The following is a 26,668-nucleotide window of genomic DNA, read 5'->3' as shown; positions in this document are numbered from 1 at the left end:
GGTTCAGTAGTTTTGGCGTGAAAGCAAGACAGACAGACGACAGACAGACAGAGATACTTTCGCATTTATAATATTAGTATGGATAAACGCACACTACTTGTATGAAAAGAAGCACAAAATGGCCACGCGATGACGGGCTAAGACTACATCTATACTGTAATACTTTATCTATGGGAATAGTAATTAGTAAGTAGTGCACAACCCTATGGCCATAGAGTAGAGTAGAGATAGAGAGAGTTCTTGTTACACTTGACACTCTTGACAGTAATGGCATTTTACTGCATTTACAAGGCATGTTGTCGCTCATCAATAAAATTGTGGATTTTGCGCTTGTATATTACAGATCTATCGTAATTTTTAATTGAAACTAAAGTGACCATTTCATTGGAAATATCAAACTACACTTGTTTAGGTAACTTACTCTTTACTTACATCAAAAAAATGTCTTAAAATTGATGATTAGTGAACATGGAGAAAAGATTATTTATCCTAATGATGGCCATTGGCCTTTGTCAAATATGTCATCTTGATAATGCTCTGTGGTATTATTGAATTTTTGTGGATTTATAAGTTTATACCCATAAATAAAGAAGTGCTAATGAAATTCAGTGGATTTCAAAACACATTTGCGTAAATACTGTTTATTTTACGCAATAAAAACAACAATATAACCCATAATTAAATCTTATTGATTTTTGGTGATTGTATAGTAATTGCCTAATTATTTGTGCAGTAGTACGTTACAATGGACGTAGACGACTCCGCTGTCGATCTCAGCGTCAGGTGAGAACTTTGCGATATGTACTTTTCTGTAAATTACTTTGTTTTTATTTTAATGATTTCATACAGATCAGTTAGCAAGAAATGTAATTAGTTAACTTAGATTGGTTGTAGATATTGTGGTTAACTAAAGTTAGTTAATTTTACATGTCTCTTAGAAATAAGTTGACTTGGTACACTTATTGTGTTAATATTATCATCATCACCTTTCTCACAATCAGCATCATCTTTGTTATAATTCAAATAACTCCAGTATCTGCAGTTCATCTTTTTTATAATTGGTTCACTATTTTGAGCTTTAGAGAGCTAATTTGTGCTTTATTTATGTAAATAATATAAAAGCTCTTACTATTACAAAACACTTTTTAAAGTGTTTTTTAACATAATTTTTATCAGGTCTCTACCTCCTGAGTTGAGTGAACTACGAGCACTGACAGCGAGTGGACTTACTATCACCCCTGCTCAGCCCCCGCCTCCTGTAAGTATTTACTTAACCATCAATCCCCAAGCGGCACCCAGCTGTCACATAACAATTGAAAATCTATTGTGTCTGTCCCAAAATCGAGGTATTACTAGATGCTTGAAGGCAAACATCTTCATAAGTCTACTAAAAAGTGAAGCTAAAAGTAATTCATATTATATTTATAGTTTATAGGTACTAGTTGACCCAGCTAATATTGTTTTGCCATATAAATTATTTCTAGTACCAATATAAATGGTTGATAAAAATCTATTCTCAGGCCTCACAAATGTACTTACTCACAAAATTTCATTAAAATCGGTTAAGCCGTTTTGGAGGAGTTCGCGTACAAACACTGTGATACAAGCATTTTATATTTTAGAACAAAATATGTATTTGTAATTTAATTGAAGTTACAAAATCTACATCTACATATTATTATATAAATATAATATGAAACAAAAACAGTAGGCCCATAGATAATGTAATTGGAAGTTAGTTTGTGTTTAACATCTGCTATATTACTTTCAAGTGCAAGCAGATTGTTATGATTGTGTATATTTACTGGCTGAATTAATTTAGATTTAGTAAGTATTCAACAATATTAATTTTAATTCCATTGTTTATGTTTTTGTTTTGCTAACAGCAGATTGACAGAGTAAGTGATACTGTTATATTATATATCTTCATTTTAATATTATTATTTGAAATAAAAAGTATAATATTATTTTACAAACTGTTTTATCTGTTTGTATTTTGTAATGTAATTCTTTGTATTACATAATGCATAATAAAAAAAAAATGATATTACATTTTATTTTATTGACATCATACAGTGCTTGTGACTGGTATATTTTTACTAAGGGCTCCAGTGGCAAGAGGGTGCTGCGACCTCGCACAGATCAACGCACGTATGCTGAGAGCCCAGACATAGTTCTGTTGCCTGCTGCCCCACCGCACCGAAAACCTTTGGTGCCTGTCACTGCACCATTTGCAGGTACAGTGTAAAACTACACAGCATGACTCTTTTATATTAAGAATTTAATTGGAAAACAAATATTTAAAATTAGAATAACCATTACAACATCTTTCTTGGTAATTTTATAGATAAATACAAAAACATATTGTATAACATTATCTTCTTTAATCACTTATCACTTATGTAACATCATATCAAAACAAATATTTTTGTTGTACCAATTAATGCTTATCAAACAGACTAAAAAGATATAGACAATATTACTGATTTAAAACTATAAACCTTCTGTAATCATTAGATGTGAGCAGCAAACTAAACTCTGGATCAGTAAATGTGTCTATAACAGCGAGCTCGACTACGGTGCTGCCGCCTGAGTCACCGAGGGATCCAGCAGATGAAGAGGAATCTGATGATGAGAATGAACCTCCATTGCCTATTACAGGACACAGGGTAAGTATTTGCTGGGTTTTGTTACAAGTTGTGTATATTATTGCAGAGTCCTTAATAAAATAGCATTATATAACATAATTATCACTCAATATACTATAATTATGTGATAAAGACTAATTGTGATTCATAAATACAGTTTTAAAAATTAATTTAAAGGTTACTTTGGGCATATTATTGCTCACTTTTGTCTTTGTTTTACAAAAAAAGTTATACTAACTTTTTTAAGTGACTATCAGGAAGAAGGGTCTTTTTTAATACGCTTTTATGAGCTTGGGCTGTATGTATGTAACGGAATCTTTGAGCACGATTTTTGCCTATCTCCAGTAGTCTAATTAATTTGAAACTTTGCATATGTATTAAGAGCCGATGACAATGCAATCTATTTTGTTAAATTTTTTTGAAAAAAAAAATTAAAAGTAAAATTTAATTTGTAGTTTTTTTTAATTATAGTTATTCTGTACCAGGAGCTGTCGAGCGCTGAGATATGGGAGCGCGAGCGGCGGCTGCGCGCGCTGCGGGAGAAGCTGCGCGCGGAGGAGACGCGCTTCGTGCTGCTGCGGAAGTTGAGGCAGTCGCAGCAGGCCGCCACGCTGCCGCCCGCCAAGGTGATGAATGATGATGATTAGTGATTACTAAAATTAACATTGAACTGCAACTTTTTTTTTAATTTGATTGAAAATATGCAATTATGCATATTATACAAAAAAAAAAAGAGCTAATAGCACTTATTAACAAGTGTTTGTAGTAGCTTTGTATTTAAATATTTTTTGATTCTTGAGCATCGTTTTGATTCCAATTGGTTGCCAGATTTTTAATTGTTCATTAGAAGTTTGTGTCTTTCAAAAGCGTCTCTAATCTACTTAAATTCAAGTTACCTACACACCTTACCGACAATAGGTACGCTTAGCTAAATTAAAAAGCTTTAGTAAGTCATACGGCGATTAACTTATTTTGGTGTGAACATAGATTTACAATATAATTAACATATTATTATTATACCAGGAGGGTGCGGCTCTGAACGCAAGCGCGGGCACGGCGCTAGCTGGCAGCGGGTGCGTGGTGCCGCCCGGCGTCACCGTCACACCGGCCCCGCCACCCGCACACCAGCATCCGAAGGTAACAGAGTACACACACATACACACCCACATACACACACACTATTTTTTTTTTCTAATGAGCCAGGTAACCAGTAGTTGGGTTATATGATGGTAAGTTATAGCCACCATGGTGATTATTACTTACCATCAAATTAAAGCTATCTGGCTTTAGTCTAAATTAAATTTAGATGTTATAGACAGTTGTTACAGAATTACAGTAAGTATGTTATAGGCAAACTTGATGTTGATGTTATGGGTTCTAACTGCCGCACTGAGAGAGGAACATTAATTACTTAAATGTAATTAATTCAATATTTTGACATAAGCCCCATACATTATCTGTCAAACTCTTCATTAAGTTTAATTCCAAATTTTGACATAAGCCCCATACATTATCTGTCAAACTCTTCATTAAGTTAGAGATTTTAAGAAGCTTAATCATAATTAAAAGTCCCTGAGTACAGCAGTAAGACCCATAAATAAATGGTTATTGAACGCGGAGTTGCGTCAAAATTCATGTAATAAGGTAACAGACAGCCAGACAACGCGTTTATAATATTAGTATACTATTCACCCAGCGCAACAACTCATCGAGCAGCGTGCTATCGAGCAACTCGTCGAGCCGCCGCTCCGCCAACCTGCCCGGCGGCGCCACCCTGACACCCGGGTATCGGTCACAGGTGAGACTATTTGTAGTGTGACCGTCTGTTCTTTATAATATTATGTACCATCGAGGAAATTGATTCCTAGGCAGTTGACGGACCTATTGTGGTCGGCTTATGTCAATTCAAGGTTAGCTGTGATCGGTTGGATGGGTTTGACTTAACGCGACCAAATTACTTAGGTCCGCCATCTACCTAGGAATTAACTTCTCGTACTTAGGTTTTAGTGAATCGAATCTTTCTTTTTTTTTTTTTTTTTTTTTTTAATATCTATGGACGCTTCACACCACGTCAGTCTGGCCCCGTGCTAAGTACCTAAAGGACTTGTGTTACAGGTACCAGACAACGGAAATATATTTAATACTTTTATACTATACATATATTTAAGATTTTTATTATATCATACACATATTTAATACACATCCAGACCCGGGAACATTGAAAACTTTTTGTTCCGTCGGCGGGATTCGAACCCGCGACCCCCGGCTTGAGCTACCAACGCGCTCACCACTGAGCCACAGAGGTCGTTTCTTTACATCCATCATACCCTTTACTAAAAATAGAAATGTTAACATACCAAATATACTATACCAGCAGGCCTACTATCAACTTTTAAAAGACGACTCAAATTCAGAGCAGTTTAATTTGGGTTCCTAAACAAAATCGCTAACATTCGTACCATCACCTTATTAAAACCGCGCCTCAATTGAAACGTTACGGAGCCGAAAAGAACGAACGAAATCGTTGAAAAAAACACATTTTGTCTCTGATCCGCAATCCCAAGGTCGAAGTGGGAAAGAGACAACGAGAATAATGAATAGGCTGTTTCTCTTGATTCGAATGCCGCGTTCTAAAACTTTGTATCGTTTTCATAATATTGTATACAGTTGGTATTATTTTATAAATTCTAGTTATAAAGTGACACAAATTTTCTAATGATATACTTACATATTATAAAAAAAAATATTTTATTTATAGTTCTTGTACCGGACACAAAATTTTATCAAGTTTTTGAACGGGTGTTGTGTGACAATTCGTGACGGGAGCGGGGTTGCCAGGTGTTCGGTATTCTACCGAACGGTTCGGTATTTTTGTATTATAAGTTAATAATTATTATTTTATTTCTTATTATTATAACTCTTTTTTAGGGTTCCATTCCATGGGTACGGACCCAAAGGGTAAAAACGGGAACCTAGGGGTATTACTAAGACTTCGTTGTTTGTCCGTCTGTCTGTCTCCAAGCTGTATCTCAAGAACCGCTATTATATAGCTAGACTTCTAAATTTTCACAGATTGTGTATATCTGTTGCCACTACAACAACAAATCCTAAAAACAAAATAAAATTAATTTTTGTTTGTTCGGTATTTATTTGAAAATGACCTGGCAACCCTGGACGTGAGTGTAGCGTAGAATTGGTGGCGGCGACTTCGAAATATTGTAAACAAATAGAATAGTGAGAATACTACATTAAGTATATAAGTTGTGATTGTTTGTGTAAAAGATTGAAATAATAATGAGGTAAGTTATTAAAATATATTTAGTTATTCATAAAATGCGATTTCATGTGTTTAATACAAACGCATAAACAGTATAGTTCTTATCTAAACTTTTTCAAGCCCGGACTGCATACCGACTGGGTGTTTTCAAGTGGTTAAAGTGGTTTTTTTTTACAGTGGAATTCCTTCGCGTCGCAGGGTCACATACGCCCGCCCAGCTTGAGCAGTTGTGGGAATTCCTAAATAGAAATAGGCATATTGCCACAGGTTTCAATAAAACTGCTCAAGCTAGGGAATTCTCTAAGAGAATGTGGGAGGAAATTACGCAAACTTTAAATTCTCACGGAGATGGAGCCATAAAGGACTGGAAAGGATGGTGCAAAGTAAGTATTTTACTGAGTACCTATAGCCTATAGGTACCTATGTAATATGTAAGTATATAATATGTATGTACTATCAGAGAAGTTGATTCCTAGGCAGATGGCGGACCTAAGTAATTTGGTCGCGTTAAGTCAAACTCATCCGACGATCATTGAATTGACATAAGCCGACAAGATTACTTAGGTCCGTCAACTACCTAGGAATCAATTTCCTCGACGGTACATAGTTATACATACATACAGTATTTAAATTACCTACTTTATAAGTCAAACATAAAGTGTAATCATAGCATAAGAATTTGAACTATTCCAAAGAGGACAACATTCAAGTATTCTGTAAAAGTGATATTGTTATTAATTTATTATTATGGTATACAAATAATGAATTATGATGCTAATTTTATGCTTAATTTTCAGTATTGGAATGATTACAAATCAAAATTAAAAAAGATGACAGCAGCGCTGAGGGTTTCCCAGCAGCGGACCGGAGGTGGCCCATCCCAAGTCAGGGAAATGAATGAAATAGAAAAAAAATTTTTAAACTTGTTGGGAGAAGACTTTGGTCAAGGTGTACCAGGAGCAAGAGTGGAGCCATTTGAAGAGGTGGTATAATTACCTTTATTTGTTTATTATTTTCATTTACAACTTTTGTGTGCACCACAACAGAAAATGTGTGACAAGTGGCAACAAATATTACAACTACTTATATCCAACTTGTTTGTGTAGTTATAGTTATTTATTATTTAATAATTATTAAATAAAATAGTTGTGTTAGTGAAGGTACCAATATACTTATCAGATGAAAAACTTAGATTTTATTGTTGTTGATCTATTTATTTAAAAAAAATACTTTCAGGTCACTGAAGTTGGAATAACTGATGCTGAGATGAGTGAGACACCCTTGATAATAATTACACAGGCTGTAGAAAGTTCTGAGGTGTCTCAGAGCATTTTAATGCCAGAACCTGTGCCAGGACCATCCAGCACAATAATGCCTCCACCAAATGATGCTCCCGGTCCTGAAGGTACAGCACACGCAACGGGTGCAGCGCAGGCCGAGGAGTCGCCCTCGGCGGGCGCGCCGCAGACTCCTCCGCGCAGGTCGCCCACCGCGCGCCGCGAGCGCACCACCCACCCGCCGCGGAGAATCTTCTCCCCCCGCCGTCGGAGGGTGCCTGCGGAGCCACCTATGACGCAGCAAGCAGCTCGGCGTTTGCTTGTGCAAATGTCAAATAGACGAGCTGAAATGGAGGAGCGTAGAAGCACTTTGCTGGAGCAATTGGTTCAGGAGCTCAGAGAAATAAAAGAAGTTTTGCGATCACGGTAATATTTAATATTGTTTATAGTATAGTGTAATAAGTATATAGTGTAAAAATAAGTAGTAGAAAAAATAATCAGGGTCTTTCCACTCTATAATTCATTTAAAAACTAAAACAATATAAATATACCTAAATAAAAACTATATGTAAAAATAAATTATAATTTTATATTTCAGGAACGGCGAGCTTCCCACAACCGAAGAATTAACTGGTTCCTTGTAGCAACTCCTTGTTGAAGTGCCTGGTTATTACTACTGGTATTTGGTTGATCTTCAAATGCAACACCTAATTGCATCTGTGATTCCTCCATTATTTCCCTACTACTTAATTGTGGTGCAGGAAGATTGGCTCTATTACAAATGTTGTGTAATATAACACAAGCATTTACAATAGACGCAGCAACCCGTGGCTTGTAATGGAGAACTCTATGCACGAGAAGGCAGCGAAAGCGTGCTTTTAGGAGACCAATAGTTCTCTCGATGACATTCCTAGCCCGAACATGCATGTCTGTGTAATGGCTTTCAGGTGTGTTCGGGATAGCATTGACAATCGGGGTCATTAAATATTTCCTTAGGGGATATCCAGAATCACCTGAAAATAATAATACATATTACATATCTATCAAATGTCACCAATGAATAAATTGTTTCATGATTTATATTTCTCACTTACCTAGCAACCAAGTTGATTCTTGTAAATTCTCAAGATGTTGTTTTATAGGGTGGTCATTCCAAATGAAAGAATCGTGTGTAGCTCCACCGAAACTAGCGTCCACACTTATAATTTGCATATCTGCATCACAAATCTGCAATTCAAAGAAAAATACTAAATTAAAAGGTTTTTATTAGATTAACAGACTCTACGACACTCACAAACTAATACTAAAGTAAATGTGTGTTAAATTGTATGCTGTGTTTTAACGCCAGAACGGACGAACCGATTTTGATGAAATTTTAAGTTGATATGTATTTTGATATCCAAGGAAGAATAACATATTTTTCTTCAGGTTCTTTATGAAATTTGAGGTGGAAAGCTAGAAGGGGAAAAGCAGTTTTTTATACAGTTTTGAGTTATAGATATTGTTGATTTTTTGTTCCTATGTGCCTGTGTAAGATTAGAAAATTAAGAAATTCTTTTTTAATTGATAATTTGACTAATCGGTCTGAAATTATTTAAAGTTTTATTATACAAAGTATTATTATAGATCTAAGTGAACTTTAATATTTTCTATGTATTCAATATCTTAAGATGGTTTCTTGTTTGTTTTCTTTTTAAGTTGAAACTAGACTAGTGTGATAATTTTTAGAATATAAAACATAAGTTGATGTGAGATTAATTAGAAAGTATGTTCCTGTTATTTTATTATATTAAGAAAGAAAATATTAGGATATTATGGTATTACTTACAAGTTGGACATTAAGGGAATGATAGTGTTTTCTACAAAAATAACGCTCCTCATTTCTATTCGGCCTGACTATTGCAATTTGTGTGCAGTCAATGCATCCCACAACACCTGGTATGCCAAATTTGTGATAAAACCTGAAAAATTAAATAAGTATGTTAGTTACTATAAAATGAAAATTACGACTTATTTCATAAAATGTCTATTTATTTACTTACCTTACTCTAATTTCATTTCTTTCGTCATTGCTCTTTGGGAAAGTGATGTATTTTTTTCGCATTTCAACAGAGTCTATACACGCAGTCACTTGAGCAATCACTGAAGAAACTGTCTGTTGTGCCATTGAGTGCGCACTTATATCTCCTACGGGTCTTTGGTAGGAGCCAGTTGCGTAGAATGATAACGCTGTTAAAACCAAAAAAAAATAATAGTACTTACTGCTTTATAGATACTTACCAAGTTCTTACGTATCAAAGTGAGAAATAGGACACATTTAAAGCAACTAATTGTGTGACATAGGTTTTGCATATTGCATATTGGCCTTACCTTTGTTTCTACAGATATATCTGTGGACCTCCTTGGCGCTTTCATCGCCGGTCTTATCTCGTCGCACAATCCGACTACCAATTCTTTGGAAAGACGATAACGTTTTATAAATTCATTATCTTCCAAATCGAATGGGTCGAATTGTGCTCGAGCGTCGAGTCTCCTTCTCCTCATAGAGTTTTCCTCACTATCGGCTTCCAAGAACTCGAAAAGTATCAATTCCTCGTCACACATCCTACGAATAAAACTGCACTTTAACTTTTAGTAGAACTATCGAAATCAATGCTATTTGATACCAATTCATGTTTTTACCTCGCGACCAATCTCGCGACACTTAAATTCACTGCTTTTTTCACTTTAAACAAGTAAAAATTAAAACTAACAACAAAAGAATCAAAATCAGCATCAAAATTACTAACTTGTTTTGAATCGCAAGTTTTGACAGTTGAGCGATTTTGTTTAGGCTGGAACGTCAGTTAGAGTAAGGTGATGGTACGAATTTACTTAGAAAAAGAACGAATGATATTCAAATGCGGCTTAGTTTAGGTGTCGACCTAAATTGGTTCGTAAAACGAAGTTGATGGTACGAAATATCAAATGCCATTCAGTTTAGGTCCTAAAATAAATCGTATTATGCGTTGATAGTAAGCCTGCAGGTGTGCTTATGGCACGTTGGGAACGTCAAATGACATACAGACGCAGAATAATAAGAGGGTTTGTTATTTTCATGTGTATTAAAACATTTTATTATATTGCGTAGGGGTCGTCTAGCGGCGGTGCGAGCATCACGCCGTCTGTGACGATCACGCCGGCCCCTCCGCCCGCGTCCCAGCTGCCAGCACCCAAGGTAATACGGATGAAGGCTAATCATTACTACTAAGTGTTTACTTTAGGATGTGAAAGTAGCAGCGCTGAAAGAGCAATTTTTTTGTGATTTGTATGGGCAAGCCCCCACGCGTCATGAATTTTTCCATACAAAGATGAAAAAAAAAGTTACTCTTTCAGCGCTGCTACTTTCACAGCAAACTCTATATAGGGGGGGGACACATTAACACCCAAAAGTATTATCACTTAGTTTTGTTACACCTTTATTGTCAAAATGAATTAAGCTGGCACCGGCGGTTATTGACCTAACTAGTCTAGGAGCAATGTGAAAAACTCTTACACTGTATTTTGTTTACTTAAAAATATAACTTATAAAGACACCAAATGTATAGATTATAGATTAATGTGTTGGTGTCACAAATGACTTGTATTTTGTGCTTCTCGTCATAATAATGCAATCTACGAGGAAAAACGAACGGCGTTGGATATAAAATAAAAACACCTAGTTATTGTTACTTTCAAAGTTTATACTATAAAAGTCCTATTATTAGCACTTATACTATTTTCAAACAAAAGTCCTAAGGTGCCAACTGCCAATAATAGAACTGCCAACGATAGGGTAGTTTGCGTTAACATGTAACTGTTGTTACAAGCCTGCCCCGGACAACTCGTCGGTCACAAGTAGTACCAGTGATGCAGTGAGTATGAGAATGTGATGTCAACATCTTTTGTATTAAACTTATATAGAAAATAGCTGATAATAAGTTAATATTTTTAATACATGAGTAAATTATCATCGACGAGTGACGTAATATAATGCATTTAGGACAATTTATGCACTAAAAGAGTTTATAACGACTTTTTTGAATATTTTCAATAATGTTATTAAATACCTATATTTATTGTTTATAGTTGTGCATTAAGACCTAAACTTCTGTCAAAACATATTATCATAGAGATAATATGATGTTTTGATAGAAGTTGGGGAAAGAGGTGTGAGCCACTAAAATGTGCAAGATAAAATATGTCTGTACGTGTACGTAACATAATAATATTGTCATCAGGCCAGCTCCCGAAGCTCGGAGGACACCCAGACCCCGGCGCAGCGGCAGGCCGCCGCCAAGCTCGCTTTGCGCAAACAGCTCGAGAAAACTCTCCTACAGGTATACAAAAATAAATAAAAAAATGTTTTATTTCTGAGTGAATCAATTTTTTTCAGAATATACTGTATAAGTTTCTAAAATAGCACCTTCAATAAAGTAAAAAAGTCGTTAAGTCCGTTTTACTGTGAGCTGTAAAAAATACATTTTTTTTTCAATTAAAAATTACTTACACAAAAACAAATTCGCTATTTTAGCTTTATGTTACCTTTTCATGTTTTAACTTTGAATATTGACGTGACAACGTCTAATAACTCGATACTACGGGCTGCATGCACGAAAAAGATGACGTCATTGTCCCGTTACGCTCACTGTGCTTCCGCAAGCGCGAGCGCGGCACGAACGAGAGAGAGACATGATTGGCTCGAGCGATCACCTAACTAAACTACCGTCCGTAAACCGACTCTACAGACAACCAATTTTTAGGGTTCCGTAGCCAAATGTTAAAAAACGGAACCCTTATTTATAGATTCGTCATGTCTGTCTGTATGTCTGTCCGTCCGTATGTCACAGCCACTTTTCTCCGAAACTATAAGAGCTTTACTATTGAAACTTGGTAAGTAGATGTAGTCTATGAACCGCATTAAGATTTTGATACAAAAATGGAAAAAATATTAAAAATTTTAGGGGTCCCTATAGGTACAACTGAAACAAAAAATTATTTTTTTCATCTAACCTATGCGTGTGTGGTATCTATGGAATATGGATAGGTCTTCAAACATCATATTGAGGTTTCAAATATTATTTTCTAACCTGAATAGTCTGCGAGAGAGACTCTTCCAAAGTGGTAAAATGTGTGTAACTTTTAAAGTATGATAACTCTATTCTACATGATAATTCTAAAAAAAAAATATGGTGTACATTACTGTAAAAACTACCAACGAAAATTGGTTTGAACGAGATCTAGCAAGTAGTTTTTTTATACGTCATAAATAGTAAACCTTAATTTAACTTTCATAAAATCAACTGAAATATAAAAATAAATCAAGAACCTTTTAATTTCATAGAAATAAACCTTATTGCTGCTGCGGAACCCTTCATGGGCGAGTCCAACTCGCACTTGGCCGGTTTTTTTTGTTGTGTAAAAGGATTTCTTTTGTCTGAATATTTTTTTTACTTTTTTTTGTTGTTCCCGATCAGATCCCGCCGCCCAAGCCGCCGCCGCCGGAGATGAACTTTATCCCGTCGCCGAGCAACACGGACTTCGTGTACCTCGTCGGCCTCGAGCACGTCGTCGACTACCTCACCAACGAGGATCGGTACGATACTTACACTGTTAGATGTTCTCCTCTCCTATTATAACAGACACGCGTGAATCTCATGCTACTTTTGAGCGGTGAATGTGGGTTTTTGTTTGATTCTTCATAAAAGTAAGGGAAATTTTTATAGGGTCTAATCAGTTACCATTACCTCAAAAACTAGTGTGCCTGGCTAGCTCGCTACTAGCTAGATCTCAGTCCAGGACAGTGTTAAACCGTTAGAAAATTGCATTGCCACAGCTTACACAGTGTGTGGAACTCAAAACAAAGTGACATCTTATCTCTGTACTCTATAAAGTCTATAACATATTAATAATGTGTGTGCAGCATGCCGCGGTCGAGCGTGCCGGCGGTGTGTGCGCAGTGCGGCAGCGACTTCACGCCGGTGTGGCGCTGGGAGCGCGGCAGCGGGCGGCGCGCGGACGCCACGTTCGCGCTCGCGCCCGCCGCCCGACGACTCTGCGAGCTGTGCGTCTCCGGCAACGTCAAGCGTGCGCTCAAGGTCAGTGTCCAAATCCGACTAGACTAGCTATTGTACGAAAAAATCGATCTGAATAACAAAATTACAGCAACATGTCGACACTGCCACAAGGATTTCTGGCACGTGGCCAGAATCAGAACTAATGTCGCAATCTTATAAATTGTTCCAACACTAAATTTTGCACATTGTTTTGTGTTTACGAAATCGTAAATAAAATCGCAGTCATTTTAAATGGCTGAGTCCATTGAAGTGTTTGCTTTTTTTCGCTTTTATTATGATATGTGAAAAAATTCAAATGTTAAATGTCAATAATCATTTATTATAAACTGTCAGGCTGAGCACACGGCGAGGCTGAAGACGGCGTTCGTGCGCGCGCTGCAGCAGGAGCAGGAGATAGAGCGCCGCCTCGCCGCGCCCGACTCGCCCGCGCCCGCCCCGCCCCCCGCGCACGCGCCGCACGCGCACGCGCACACGCCGCACACTACGCACACCACACACGCGCCGCACGCGCACCGCAACACATCCAGCGCACAGGTAATAGCGCCGACTCGCCGCGCTCTCTCACATTCACAGTGTCTCAAATTTTTAAAGCCCCCAGCTACTTAAGTATCTTACTTTTACCCTGTAAAAGTTAAGCTAGTAAACTCGATAAAAAGGAGGGACTTTAAGAATGAAGCAAAACAGAAAATCACAAGAGTTTCCTTTCAGTTCAAATTGAATTTAACTCCTTGTTGATTTTGTGACAAATAATGTTCAAATTTGTTTATTGAATGACTGACATAAATTTCAGATACCATCGCGCAATACCCGCACGCCGGCGCCTGCACCCATAACGACTACCAAGCAGCCGGCACCTTCCGCCAGGTTAGTTACTTATGTCACACCAAAACAGAACAGAACACAAAGATGTGTTTCTAAGATTGATATTCGAGGTGAAACTTTATTCACTGCACAAAAAGGGTGCATCCTGCATATTGTGATAACAGTATATTGTGTACTAGCATTTGCCCGCGGCTTCGCGCTTTTACATGTAATACCTGGATGACCGAGCTTTGCTCGGTATAGCAAACACTCATTGACCACCAATAGATGTCAGGAAGAGTCATATTTTTCAATTTATCGATTATCGATAAAACACTAATAAAATACATTTTCTGAAAATGATTCCTAGCTAGATCGATTTATCGCCCCCGAAACCCCCTATATACTAAATTTCATGAAAATCGTTGGAGCCGATTCCGAGATTCCAATTATATATTAAAATATATTTTAAAATTCCGATTGACATGCGATTCCGATAGCAGACTAAAGAATAGACGTTCGAAAGACGAGCATTGCTCGTCGTTTCGGAGCGCGATATGGCACGCGAAGTACATACACATGCGGTATCTATCATGATCTATGTCTGTGTGTATAATATAACATTAGTACGGGTAGTTAAATAACTAACGTTTATTTTTAGCCGTTCTTCGCTGAGCTCTGAGCCGCTGCGCGCGCATCACTCGGAGCGGCCGCGCGACTCGGGCGAGGCGCCCGCCAAGAAAGGTAAAGGTAAACAAGGCGTATCCACACTTTTTTTTCTTTTTTTTATATTATGTAATTGTATGTATGCTGTGAAGACGAAAACAAAAATTGTTAGTTCTGTCTGCAGCCTTTTAATTTGCAGTACTTCAATTTACTTTAAAATATTTTAAACCTTTGCTTCTACATGGTTACTTTTATGATTAAGTCTAATCTTTATTATGTTGCAAATTAAAGTTATTTTATAATTTATAATATGTTAATTTATATGAAACCACATTGCTTTAAAATAAGTAGAGCAAAATATTATATTGCACACTTTTGTCCGATTATTAGGTGATCAATTTTTAATTATTTCCTACAGGATCGTCTTCAAGCACTACAAGTCAAGGCAGTAACAGCAAGCAGCATCAGGTAATTTATAAGCTTTTTCAGTATTTTACAAATTACAAATACTTTTTTTTTTAATTAAAAATATAATATGTAACATAATTAAAACAGAATTTAATAATTCATAATACATATTAAAAATATAGTTGCTTCCTAAAATTTACATATCTAATATCAAATATAAATTAATATAATAAGTCGCTGTTGGTATTTTGGTTTAAAACGAATTTATTTGTTTACTGTATTTTGTTAAAAATGTTAATAAATAATTGAAAAATTAAAAGTAATAAAAAATGTGTGTTATTATGTAGCAGCTGGCGGCGGCGGCGGCGGCTCAGATGGCGTTCGAGCAACAAAGCGCCGCGGCCATGCAGGCGCTGCAACACCAACTGCTAAGAGGTCAGTATATTGTGTACTATACTGTACTCGGCGGAACGAGGCCGTAGCGGTCATTGACCCCCTGTCAAAAAACTTATCATTTTCTATATAAACCGCGATTGACAATGGACTAGGAACATCTGACACTTAATTGTCAATCGCGGTTTATATAGAAAATGACAAGTTTTTGACAGGGAGTAAACAACTGCTACCGTCATGTTTCGCCGAGTACAGCAGGGTTAAAATGCAAAACGTTTAGCAATTCCTCTCAATCAACTCAGCAAATGAATCAGCAAATGTCAAAACTGTCAAACTGACAAATTAACACAAATTACTAGACATGAATTGCAAGCAGACTTGCATTTTGCGTTTTTAAAAAAATTAAACATATTATGATTCCTAATATGATTCTCCAAAGCGACCATTTTAGCCCCGCTGTACTTATGAAAGTATACTGTTCGCAGGCTTGAGCGGCGCGGGCGGCAGCGGCGGCGTGTCGCCGGCTGCGGCGGCAGCGGCCATGATGCAGTTCTCGCCGCTCCTCTACACATACCAGCTCGCCATGGCTCAGGCCAGCGCGCTAGGTAAGCGCTGTACGTATGACGCACTTTCTTCTTTATACCTCCCTTTACACTTAGTAGCTAAGGTCATTCCGGCGGAGCGAAGCGACACTTTATTCCCCATAATATTAGGGTTGATTCAGATCGCAACGCGACGCGTAGATGCATTTCTAAATTTGTACTGAATTGACAGATTGGCATGTCGCCTCGCGCTATTGAAATCTGTCAAATATTTATGCCGCGCCTCGCATGGTCGCGTTGCGGTCTGAATTAACCCTTACAGTGCGCCTAGCGTGCGCCAACGAGAAAATGTTGTCTACATGTTTTCTCGATGTGTGATTGTCTCTTCATCTCTATTGACCCTAACATGACATACATTTTTCTCGTGTAGATCTGTCGTCAAAATTAGCGAAACCTAACATGACAACACATTTTTTATCGAGTTTTGTCGAGTTTTTGACATTATGAGAAGAGTAGTTTTTAACTACACATCGAGAGTGAGATATCTCGTTGGACGGACGCATGCAAGACGCACTGGAGTGCCGTGTCTCGTATTTCCGCTGCCATGTAGTGCCGTTTAGCTCATGTCGTCACAAATAGCTAATATCACACAATGTTATATATATGTCGTCTCAAATAGACAATTCCTATGTAACAAATTGGTGAATGAAATAAAAGACTTACATACAAAGTAATTACTTACATTATGGCGAATGGGAAATTTATTCATAGGCAGATGGCGGACCTCTTCGTAATATCGTCAAATTAGTCGTGTTCTTCTCATTTATGGTGCAATTTGCAAATCTTTTATTGCGCATCTCAAAATCGACTTGTTAGTTGTTCGTAGCGCAATTGACGTGTAACCAAATCAAAACAACTTGTTTGTGGCACAATAAAAGATTTGTGCGATAAAAATACGAGACGAATTTGAGTGTCTAAACCAGCAGACAGATTATAGCTAATATGACCGGGCATAACCCGACCAAATAAGGAAGACTTAAATCACTAAGATGGTTATATACCATCTCGTGTGGTGACATGTTCTGTATTCCAGCCGGTAAGGGCAGCAGCGGTAGCGGCGGCGCGGCGATGGCGGCGGAGATGCAGCGGGTGGCGGAGGCCCAGCGACAGTACCTGCTCGACATGATACCCGGACAACACTCGCGCAACCCATGGACTAAGAACTAGGGATAAGGTAATGTATATATACACCTTTAACCTTATAGGACACTGAACTCCAATACACAAGCACGCTGGACATAATATGATACCCACCTGTTTTTTGTGCCTATTTGAAGCGGAATCAGCGCCCCCTATGCGGGGAAAGAGAACTAAATCTGACGTAAAAATGACGTTTCAAAGTCGCCATATTGGCGCTGATAGCAGTAGTGGGAGTACTTGGAACTAATACTAGTGATGACAACTGTTATTGGTTGTGGTTACGTCAGATTTAATTCTCTTTCCCCGCATAGGGGGCGCTGATTCCGCTTCAAATAGGCACAAAAAACAGCAGTCATTTCAAAGGGTACCATAAGTCTAGCGTACTTGTTTGGAGGTCAGCGTTATAGGACCATACTTGTATTCTATCGACCTCAATCAGTGATTAAACTACATGTTACCTAACGTTTATTTAATGAAAATGTATGAAGGGTATATCAACATTTTTATCAAATGAACGTAAGGTATTCATTAAAATATGTTTCTGAGCGCGGCCGCCAGGTATCAGGGCGAAGTTTGAAGTCATAATTAGTTTTCAGTAGCTTTACACACACTAATTTCATTTAGATTCCCAAAGTTGCTTTTTATTTTGGGTCTTTTACTAGCGCACGAATATATTACTACTTCACTTTTATATGTTAATATTTGGGTACTGTTGCATTACAATCAAATTCTGTTTGTTTCAGGATAACCTTACGAGGAAGATATTTTTAGACACTCGGTGTTTCGATTGAAGGAGGAAATAGGAATATTGTAGGTTAGATAGACTAAGCGACATTCATGTAGGTAAGCAGGTAACGATGTTAGTTTGATTTATATTATGGGTTTGATTTGAATATTGCTAGTTGTATTCGTGGAGGCGTTTTAAAGCACAATTTTAATATACGTAAATGTAGATGATATTAAGTACATTTTAAGATAGTTCGTTTTATATTTCGATTTGTAACTTCAATAAATAATGATTCTGTAAAATATGTTTTATTTGGAATATACACTGGAGTTTCTTAGATTGTACTGCTATTCGGATGTCATTCCTTCAACATGATAGACGATGCGACCAGCTCCTGAAAATAAAAAAATATAATTTAAGCTGCATAATACAATATCAAAGTAGTATAGACCGCATGTAACTTAAAAAACTTCATATCTAGATACGGGGAAACATGGTCTAGCCAATTTCGAGCTCAAAAAACTGGTGAGTAGCTCATTTGAATTTTAACCATTTGGCAGTACTTTTGATTATATTAAATGTCAAAATTTGTATGAAATGTTGTGCCTCATTTTAATGAGAGTTTTATGGCGCTATGTAGCCGTAGGGTCTATCATGTTAATTGTCGTGTCAAACAGGACTCCACATGTCACGCCATAGATGACATATTATATCTGTCTGACACGACGTTTGACACGAAAGACCCTACCGTCTCTCTGGTCGCAAATGATATATACCCTCATTATAGTATTAAACAGTATTATATATTATACTCGGTAAGTACCATCGATGAAGTTGATTCCTATGCAATTGACAGACCAACGTTATTTGGTCGAATATGTCAATTCAATGTTAATTGTGATCTGTCAGCTGGGTTTGACGTAACGCAACCAAACTACTTAGGTCCCCGATTTGCATAGGAATCAACTTCTCTGATAGTACCTTATGTGCTTCCAAATAAGAGACGTCTTCCTCCCGGGCGAGAATCTGCACCGCGTCAGTTATGACGTTTATTGCCTTCGTGATGTTTTTGGCGAACATCTCCAGTACTTCATTTACAGACACCTGAAAATTTGTAATTTATGTTTTTGTTACTCTTGGTTGGATTGGAATGTTGTTACACTAAAAAGTGACCTTTGCGAATCTTTCATATTAGCGTTTTATGCATGATGTTATAATAAAATGGTAAGACACCAGAAGAAAGGTTTTCTGACCACGTGGGCTATGACGGTGGCGACGACTTCGGAACCCTCTATAGTGCGATTCAAATTTGTACGCCGTTTGGTCCGGTACAATGTAAAAGGGTATTTACTGTCGTACTAATATTAAATGTATAATTACATTAATTTAATTTAATAAAGATTTTGACATTACTCCACAAATTGTCTATCAAACTCTACAACTGTCTCTGAGTGCAGCCGTTATGTCTATCTGTTGATATTAGTCTCATATTTTATAAAGTATAACGTACCGATTGTTCGTTATCGCGCCAGCAGTCGTAGTCAGTGACGACAGCCACGGCCGCGTAGCTCAGACCCGCCTCCTTCGCTAGAACCACCTGGTAAACAAACAGGTGTAAATTTAATTACGGTGAGAACTGTGATGAGTCGCCCATGGTTTAAATTGGCATCCAATACACGCTCATGCAAGCGACATCCGTCAATCATGAATTATGTTTGACTGATTACTGATGGACTGACGAATGGTATTAGACGGTCACTCAATTCTCTTCAGTTTTATGTCAGTCAAAGCCAAAATTTTCAAAAATATAAGTTTCTAATTTTTTTCCTATTTTGTCAGATGTGACAACACTCACTCAAAATTCGTGACTGATGGTTGCATGAAGCAAAAATCAAGATATCCAGATTTTCGTCAATCAGCTTCATGCAACCGTATGTCACGCTCTTACACGGTAGGTTATCCATCAGTTACAGCCATGACTGTGGTAAAACTGACAGCAAAACCTACCGTGTAATGGATGCCTAAGTATAAGGTTTACGTTCTTACCTCCGGAACTGTAGTCATGTTGACCAAGTGACCGCCCCACTGCTTGTGCATGAGACTCTCCGCTCGACTTGAAAACCTGTAGGTTATTATGACAAATGTATGTAACAATGTCCCTAAATGAACTAAAAAGTATTAAATAATTCTTCCTCTTAAATAATAGTGCCTTTTCCAGAATTCTCTTAAATCCTTCATTATTTTGAACTCGGTACCAGCTAACTTGAGTTTTATGACAGAATAATATCTGCAATTTTTGGGAGTGGTACTGACTAAAAATTATGTATGTAATTTTTGCACATTCAGATAACAAGCTCTCAACTACATACATATCATTTAAAAAAATATTTTGTTGCAAATGCGTGTTTAGCTTGCAATCTAAACATCGTAAAACACATCAACCGTAGCTTACAAATCGCTGTATCATCTACCTCGGTCCCTGTATAGTGACAGCGGTACCGCCGTCGTGGTGCGAGTACCCGCGCGCGTCGGCGGCCGCCCGCAGCGCGGCGCGGGCGCGCTCACAGAACGCCGGCCGCATGGGGAGGTGGCACACGCCGCGCGGCCCGCCCTCCGTACGGTCGAAGAATGTGCATTTGCGGCCCCATGTCCTGTAATTTTTGAGGTTAAAAACTTCAAGAATATTGCAAAAATGTTAGTTGTAGTTTGTATGAATTACTAGATGACGCCCGCAAGTCCGTTGCGCCAAAATTCGTTTGTCGCGCGGGAACCGTACAAGTAAAACTGGATAAAAAGTATCCTACCTATGTCCTTTCACGGGACTCAAAGTATCTTCATACCAAATTTCAGCAAAATCGGTTCAGCCATTTGGACGTGAAGAGGTAACAGACAGACAGACAGACACACTTTCGCATTTATAATATTAATATGGATTATGACAAGCGACGTACCTATGCAGAGTTTTTTTTTTAAATGAAATAAGGAGGCAAACGAGCAAACGGGTCACCTGATGGAAAGCAACTTCCGTCGCCCATGGACATTCGCAGCATCAGAAGAGCTGCAGGTGCGTTGCCGGCCTTTTAACCTTTTAAATATTTAAAATATTCCCTTCCCTTCCCATCCCTACCCTATTACCCTGAATAGGGTAATAGGGTAGGGATGGGAAGGGAAGGGAATAGGGGAGGGTAGGGAAGGGAATAGGGTAGGATATTGGGCCTCCGGTAAACTCATCCACTCGGCGAAACACAGCGCAAGCGCTGTTTCACGCCGGTTTTCTGTGAGAACGTGGTATTTCTTTGGTCGAGCCGGCCCATTCGTGCAGAAGCATGGCTCTCCCACGTATCATGAGCAGAGATCGGAATTGGGTGTGTGAAAATACCTAAAGTTTGCAGCGGGACATAATATGGAGCTGTTACAACCACTTAAGTTAAACCGGTTTTGGATTTTACCGGTTCAGTTTTGTATTTTTTTTTAACATGTTCCTTACCTTTGAAACACCGAACTATAAACATTTACAAGCTGCTTATACAGTTCTAAATTAATTTTTTAGTCTCAATTTTTATTTTAAGTTAAAAAGTTTTGCTACAGATTGATGCAAGGAAAACGAACATTTTCGCGCATGTAAGCGCAGCATTCAATTTAATGGCGTCGCTCCGTTTTTACTTGCCCTGCTTACTTGACCTCAACGGAGTTAAATTCCGACTTGTTACAATAGTAACAAGTCGGAATTTAACACTGTCATAGAATACATTAGGTATTCTATGACTTAAGATACAGGTCAAAAAAAGATTAAAACCACATTAGCATTTTGCAGACATGTAAAATTCTGTGTTTGGCCGACAAAGAAAAATTGAGACTAAAAAATTAATTTAGAACTGTATAAGCAGCTTGTAAATGTTTATAGTTCGGTGTTTCAAAGGTAAGGAACATGTTAAAAAAAAATACAAAACTGAACCGGTAAAATCCAAAACCGGTTTAACTTAAGTGGTTGTAACAGCTCCATATTATGTCCCGCTGCAAACTTTAGGTATTTTCACACACCCAATTCCGATCTCTGATCATGAGTGTAACAAAACTAGTGACAATACTTTAGGGTGTATATGTGTGGGTGGTGTTTGTTCCTCGTAGAGAACTGTGAAAGTAGCAGCACTGAAAGACCATTTTTTTCACTTTTGTATAGGCAAGCACCCTAACGTCACGAGATTAGTCATCTACACTAATATTATAAATGCGAAAATGTTTTTCTGTCTGTCTGTTACCTCTTCACACTTAAACCGCTGAACCCATTTTGATGAAATTTGGTATGGAGATACTTCGAGACCTGGAAAAAGACATAGGATACTTTTTGTCCCTGAAAAAATTAACGGTTCCCGCGTGAGAAACTGATTTCTGCGTATCCGAGTTACGGGCAATAATAAAAAATAATTTTAAGGTACCTGTGACGTGACGTGCGTATATTGCTAGACCATGATTACCATAGTAAGATGGCCATCACTTTGGGTGACAAGAACAACAGTAACCGATCGGGGTTATTCCTAGCTATTTACCCAACCTCTAGCAAGAAATCCTATATATCCTATCCAAATTACCTGTCAATAAAGTCATCAATGATGACGAGGTCCCCCGGGCAGTAGTGCTCGTCCAGAGAGCCGGTGGCGGTGGTGGCCAGTACGTGGGTGCATCCCACCTCCTTCAGCGCCCAGATGTTGGCGCGGTAGTTCACGTCGCTGGAAATACATGTGACGGTTTGTGAGAAAGGATTCATGAGCAAGAAATTTGTTGCTGTAAATTGTAATACTAGTTTTAATTAAAAGATAGGAGTTTAAAGTCTGGATTTGTGGCAGGGTGAAGGGTCCTTCATCTGTCACTAAAGGTGTGATCCTTATTTTTTGCTAAACACGTGTATATTTTCTAATCATATAATATTAGGACATAGGTACCGTAAAACGGGGTTAATAGAAACAATTTTGAATTTTAAACTGTTTTTTCATAATGTTGCCAACAAAAACTATCACGACAAAGCAAAGCGTACGTATGAGTCTGATCTTTGGCTACTACTTCCGGAAAATTTTGCACCTCATTTTCTTTTGAATTAAACAAAATTTGCAAAAATATGTGCCATTTCTAGTCACCCTGACGATGGTGTGACCAGAAACACCAAAGGGGTTGTGACACAAGAAATTCGGGCTAGGGCTAGGGCTGTCACATTCAGATTTTTTTTAACCGACTTCAAAAAAGGAGGTTATCAATTAACTTACAAGGTAGCTTATAAGCTACTATAGAGAATTTAATAAAACCACGAATTAGAAAAACTATGGTGCATCGGAGCGTTCAATAGTTGAGTTCACATTGCGTGCGACTTGCATCCGGCTTTAGTTGCAACTGTCCCGGGGAGTTGGGCTACGGGCCTGAACCCTTTTTTGTGGGGACGCTCTTTCAGCAAAAAAGATAGACTTATCATATTTTTTTCAACTCTTGTCTCTGGGACTCAGCTGATATCAGACTGGCCGTGTATAAGCATTGTCTAATAGTAGGTATCTAAGATTCAATAAAAAAAAATATAATTCATTTTCAATTTGTCACCTTGTTGTCAACAGACTTCAACCATAAATAAAAGAGTATAATTCGTATGTATAGGCTTGTCACTCAAAAATCTGTCATTTTTCCTAGTGTATGTGTTGTAACTTGTAGTGTGTGTAATGTTTTATTTGTTAAAAAAATGTATGATAAAAGCATAATTTCAAAACAATATTAGCTGGATGCACTCCTTCACCATATAAACTATAATTGTGCAAAATTTAATTCACTTACGGGGGATATTAGATTATCATATATATTGGATCCGAGATCATTGAGTCAATGATATTGGATAATGTAATATAGACATATGATTCATTTCTTCCTTAATCATAGATTTTTGACATTTGCTGAGAGATTGGATCCAATACGGTCATAGAAATAGGTGTTGCCAGTTATTTAATATAAAAAAGAGTTTTTAATTTCTTGTTCGTTAATATGTTTCAAATAATGTAATGTAATTATTTTTCTAATTATATACTTGGATAATCTTGCTGAAATAACAAAAAACAAGCCATATTAAAAATGACGATGTCTTTTGACAAATCGAATTCTCTGAGATCTAGTAACCCTGACGTCAATACCTGTCAGCGTTAGCGCTCTCCATTGGCTATTGAAACCACATATGACGAAAATAGGATCAATGAAATATGATAATGTAATATGCAGATATGATCAAATGATCATATATATTGGATCCTATATATTATGATCATAGAAATTATCATATATAAATGATAATGTAATACCCCCCTACGTTTCCCCATTTTTCGTCAAAAGGGATACAAAGTTTTTGGTTCACGTATTAATATATAGTAAACTATAATTGTGCCAAATTTAATTCACCTACGTTTCCCCATTTTTCGTAAAAAGGGATACAAAGTTTTTGGTTCACATATTAATACTTATATAGATAAATTATCATAACTTATGGCCTATGGTGTAGACTGTAGTGTGTCGCCTACAGCTACCTTTATTGACTTCTAACTTGATTTACATTATAATATCAGTTTTTCTCAATAATTTTATGAGTAAAAAGTCAGTGACCTATTTTAGGCATCTAATCTAAAGTTATCATTATTAGTGAACTCTGGTAGTTCCTTGTGACATTTGATCCCATATTATTAATGTTGCAATCATTATAATATACAGTGTACACAAAAAACCCGTATTTTTTCTGTTTTTAGTAGATTATTCAAATGTTACAATGATTTGATTAGTATGCTAAAAAAATTCGAGGTAAAACAGAATAAACTAACCTTGGTTGGTGTTGATGTTTTCTTCCATGCCTTGCTAATAGCACACAGGGCACTCCGGCAATAAAACCCTCTAGCAGCACATCTGAAGGTTTGCCAAAGGGTGTTGTAACTTCCCTTTCAATTGGGTTCTTGAATAAATCAGGATCATTGAAACCTGAACCTCCGATGATTCCAATCTAAGTCAATATTATTGAAAAATAAGTAATGAATGAATTAAATTAATTTTGGGATATTTGAAATTTAGTTAGAACTTAAAACCTAAAATAAATATCTTTAGTAGGCAACAGTTTCATAATAAATACTTATAATGTTTATTGTCATAATCTTGTGTATTAAATTTTTTTTTGATTAATATTAAGAACCATTATCCATTAGGAGAAAACAAAACTCAAGTATTGTAGTAGTTAACAGCTTTATTTGGGCCTTAAACTAATTCAACATCTTAGGTTTCATAATTAAAATGCAATAATAAATACACTAAACTAGTCTTCATGTAGGTACATTTTCATTTTTTATTGTCGAGGCCTTGTTGGAATTTTACTTCCTTTGTAAGATCCTGAGCTTTTTGCAGGTTTTGTGCGATTTCAAAGTATCTTTTAGATTCCTGTTGGTTTTTCTCCACACCGTCCCCTTTTTTGTACATAATGCTGACATTTGCACACGCAAACATGTTTCCCAGCTCGCAACCCTTCTTTGCAAATTCAAAGGCTTGCTTCATGTCAGGCTTTATTAGGTAGTCAATGTTTTTATTCTTTTCTGGATTATGAGGGTTATACTCATGCACATTTCTCGGAACTCCGGCCAAGTACATTCCCGACAAATAATGGCATGCCATTGCATCTTTGTGGTCACAGCTTTTCTTTAAATAATTGTATCCTGAAAGAATAATATCCCATTAACATGGGCGTACCCAGGTAGGGGCAGGTGCCCCCCCCCCCCCCCCCCCAAATCTTACAGAAGAACAAAAAAAGTATAAGCTAATAATTACTGATAAGATATTGTTGTTTCTGTTACACAAATTTACAAAATTTTGATAACATTGTGCAATAGCCATAAAATTAAGCTCTTACCTTTTGGTACATCTCTCTGTACTTTGGCCTGAGGGCCAGTAGCCGTTAGAAGAATACCCGCGTGCAAACATGAAATAGGGTCGTTCAGATCGCAACCTTTTTCAAAGTAATCTAGGGCTTCTACAGGTTCCTCCTTTTCCCGGCCTCGTCCGATCAGAGCATAGTTTCCATATTTCAAGCATGATTTACCGTGTTTATAGTCCAAACAATTACTTTTGTACACTCTAGCCGCCTTGGAATAATCCTTTTTAATCGCCTCTAAGTAATCACCTAAAAGGTGGCATACTTCTGGCTTTTTTTCTTTGTAACAACCGAAACGATATTCAATCCCCAGATTTTCTAGATAATCTTTAACGTCCTCTTCCTTTTTTAAGTCGTAAGCCATTCTTAATTTTATAAATTGCGATTATTTAATTATTGTGCAATAGAATTATAGGTTAGGTAACAAGGATGTGTCAAACTGATAAGACGTATCAAAATGTAAACAAATTGAGCAACTTTTATTTTTTCAACATAAAAATAAAAGTTATCTTATTATTAAAATATTTATAAATAGCATCATTCATTGAAAAATCTATATAAAGTAATTAAATTATATGTTTATCATATAAATACCTTTATTTTTGCTTCCGCAGTCATTGTATATTTTGCTTGTTACTTGCTATTTTGCTTGTTATTTGATACAAATTGATACTTAAATAAAAACTTAAACACTTGAAAACAAAACA

General features: G+C 37.0%; 3 protein-coding genes across 12 annotated transcripts; 1 reads left to right on the top strand and 2 right to left on the bottom strand.

Moving 5' to 3' along the window:
• The first annotated feature begins 269 nt into the window (after positions 1-269).
• Positions 270-18,336, top strand: LOC121727652 (transcriptional repressor p66-alpha). 9 transcript variants are annotated; one of them, XM_042115604.1, is made up of 21 exons: positions 270-409; positions 732-783; positions 1,177-1,258; positions 1,887-1,898; positions 2,105-2,237; positions 2,518-2,669; positions 3,134-3,274; positions 3,672-3,785; positions 4,345-4,446; positions 10,333-10,419; positions 11,462-11,560; positions 12,698-12,816; positions 13,144-13,318; positions 13,631-13,831; positions 14,088-14,161; positions 14,760-14,848; positions 15,183-15,232; positions 15,520-15,607; positions 16,051-16,179; positions 17,201-17,341; positions 18,051-18,336. In XM_042115604.1, the coding sequence occupies exons 2-20, from the start codon at positions 746-748 to the stop codon at positions 17,332-17,334; spliced, it is 2,019 nt and encodes a 672-aa protein (XP_041971538.1). In that variant the 5' UTR covers positions 270-409; positions 732-745; the 3' UTR covers positions 17,335-17,341; positions 18,051-18,336. The 9 variants fall into 9 exon arrangements, with proteins under 9 accessions (XP_041971538.1, XP_041971539.1, XP_041971545.1 ...); XM_042115605.1 differs by having other exon boundaries at positions 280-412; positions 734-783; XM_042115611.1 differs by lacking the exon at positions 270-409 and having other exon boundaries at positions 483-783; positions 2,566-2,669.
• On the bottom strand, positions 18,327-26,668 carry LOC121727654 (S-methyl-5'-thioadenosine phosphorylase). Its single transcript, XM_042115613.1, has 8 exons — positions 26,556-26,668; positions 24,871-25,046; positions 22,624-22,761; positions 20,506-20,685; positions 20,081-20,156; positions 19,545-19,631; positions 19,016-19,138; positions 18,327-18,428 (listed from the first exon to the last, which is right to left on the bottom strand). The coding sequence occupies exons 1-8, from the start codon at positions 26,577-26,579 to the stop codon at positions 18,393-18,395; spliced, it is 840 nt and encodes a 279-aa protein (XP_041971547.1). The 5' UTR covers positions 26,580-26,668; the 3' UTR covers positions 18,327-18,392.
• LOC121727655 (cytochrome c oxidase assembly factor 7 homolog) lies at positions 22,443-26,404 on the bottom strand. 2 transcript variants are annotated; one of them, XM_042115615.1, is made up of 3 exons: positions 25,941-26,404; positions 25,370-25,746; positions 22,443-22,470 (listed from the first exon to the last, which is right to left on the bottom strand). In XM_042115615.1, exons 1-2 carry the CDS (start codon positions 26,323-26,325, stop codon positions 25,376-25,378), a joined length of 756 nt encoding a protein of 251 aa, XP_041971549.1. In that variant the 5' UTR covers positions 26,326-26,404; the 3' UTR covers positions 22,443-22,470; positions 25,370-25,375. The 2 variants fall into 2 exon arrangements, with proteins under 2 accessions (XP_041971549.1, XP_041971548.1); XM_042115614.1 differs by lacking the exon at positions 22,443-22,470 and having other exon boundaries at positions 25,269-25,746.

Source organism: Aricia agestis, chromosome 6 (genome assembly GCF_905147365.1).
Source record: "Aricia agestis chromosome 6, ilAriAges1.1, whole genome shotgun sequence".
Taxonomy (NCBI): Eukaryota; Metazoa; Arthropoda; class Insecta; order Lepidoptera; family Lycaenidae; genus Aricia; species Aricia agestis.
The sequence above is the reverse complement of the archived record's forward strand: the minus strand, read 5'-3'. Positions and strand labels throughout refer to the sequence as shown.

Excerpts from the sequence above, each read along its gene's own strand:
- LOC121727654 (XM_042115613.1), bottom strand. The coding sequence starts at position 26,579 with ATGACTGCGGAAGCAAAAATAAAG. Across the intron at positions 25,047-26,555 it reads CTGCGGAAGCAAAAATAAAG|ATTGGAATCATCGGAGGTTC; the intron begins GTATTTATATGA and ends ATATTGACTTAG. Across the intron at positions 19,632-20,080 it reads ACATGACTACAGTTCCGGAG|GTGGTTCTAGCGAAGGAGGC; the intron begins GTAAGAACGTAA and ends TTTGTTTACCAG.
- LOC121727655 (XM_042115615.1), bottom strand. The coding sequence starts at position 26,325 with ATGGCTTACGACTTAAAAAAGGAAGAGGACGTTAAAGATTATCTAGAA. Across the intron at positions 25,747-25,940 it reads ACAGAGAGATGTACCAAAAG|GATACAATTATTTAAAGAAA; the intron begins GTAAGAGCTTAA and ends TTATTCTTTCAG.
- LOC121727652 (XM_042115604.1), top strand. The coding sequence starts at position 746 with ATGGACGTAGACGACTCCGCTGTCGATCTCAGCGTCAG. Across the intron at positions 4,447-10,332 it reads CACCCGGGTATCGGTCACAG|GGGTCGTCTAGCGGCGGTGC; the intron begins GTGAGACTATTT and ends TATATTGCGTAG. Across the intron at positions 10,420-11,461 it reads CCCAGCTGCCAGCACCCAAG|GCCAGCTCCCGAAGCTCGGA; the intron begins GTAATACGGATG and ends TATTGTCATCAG.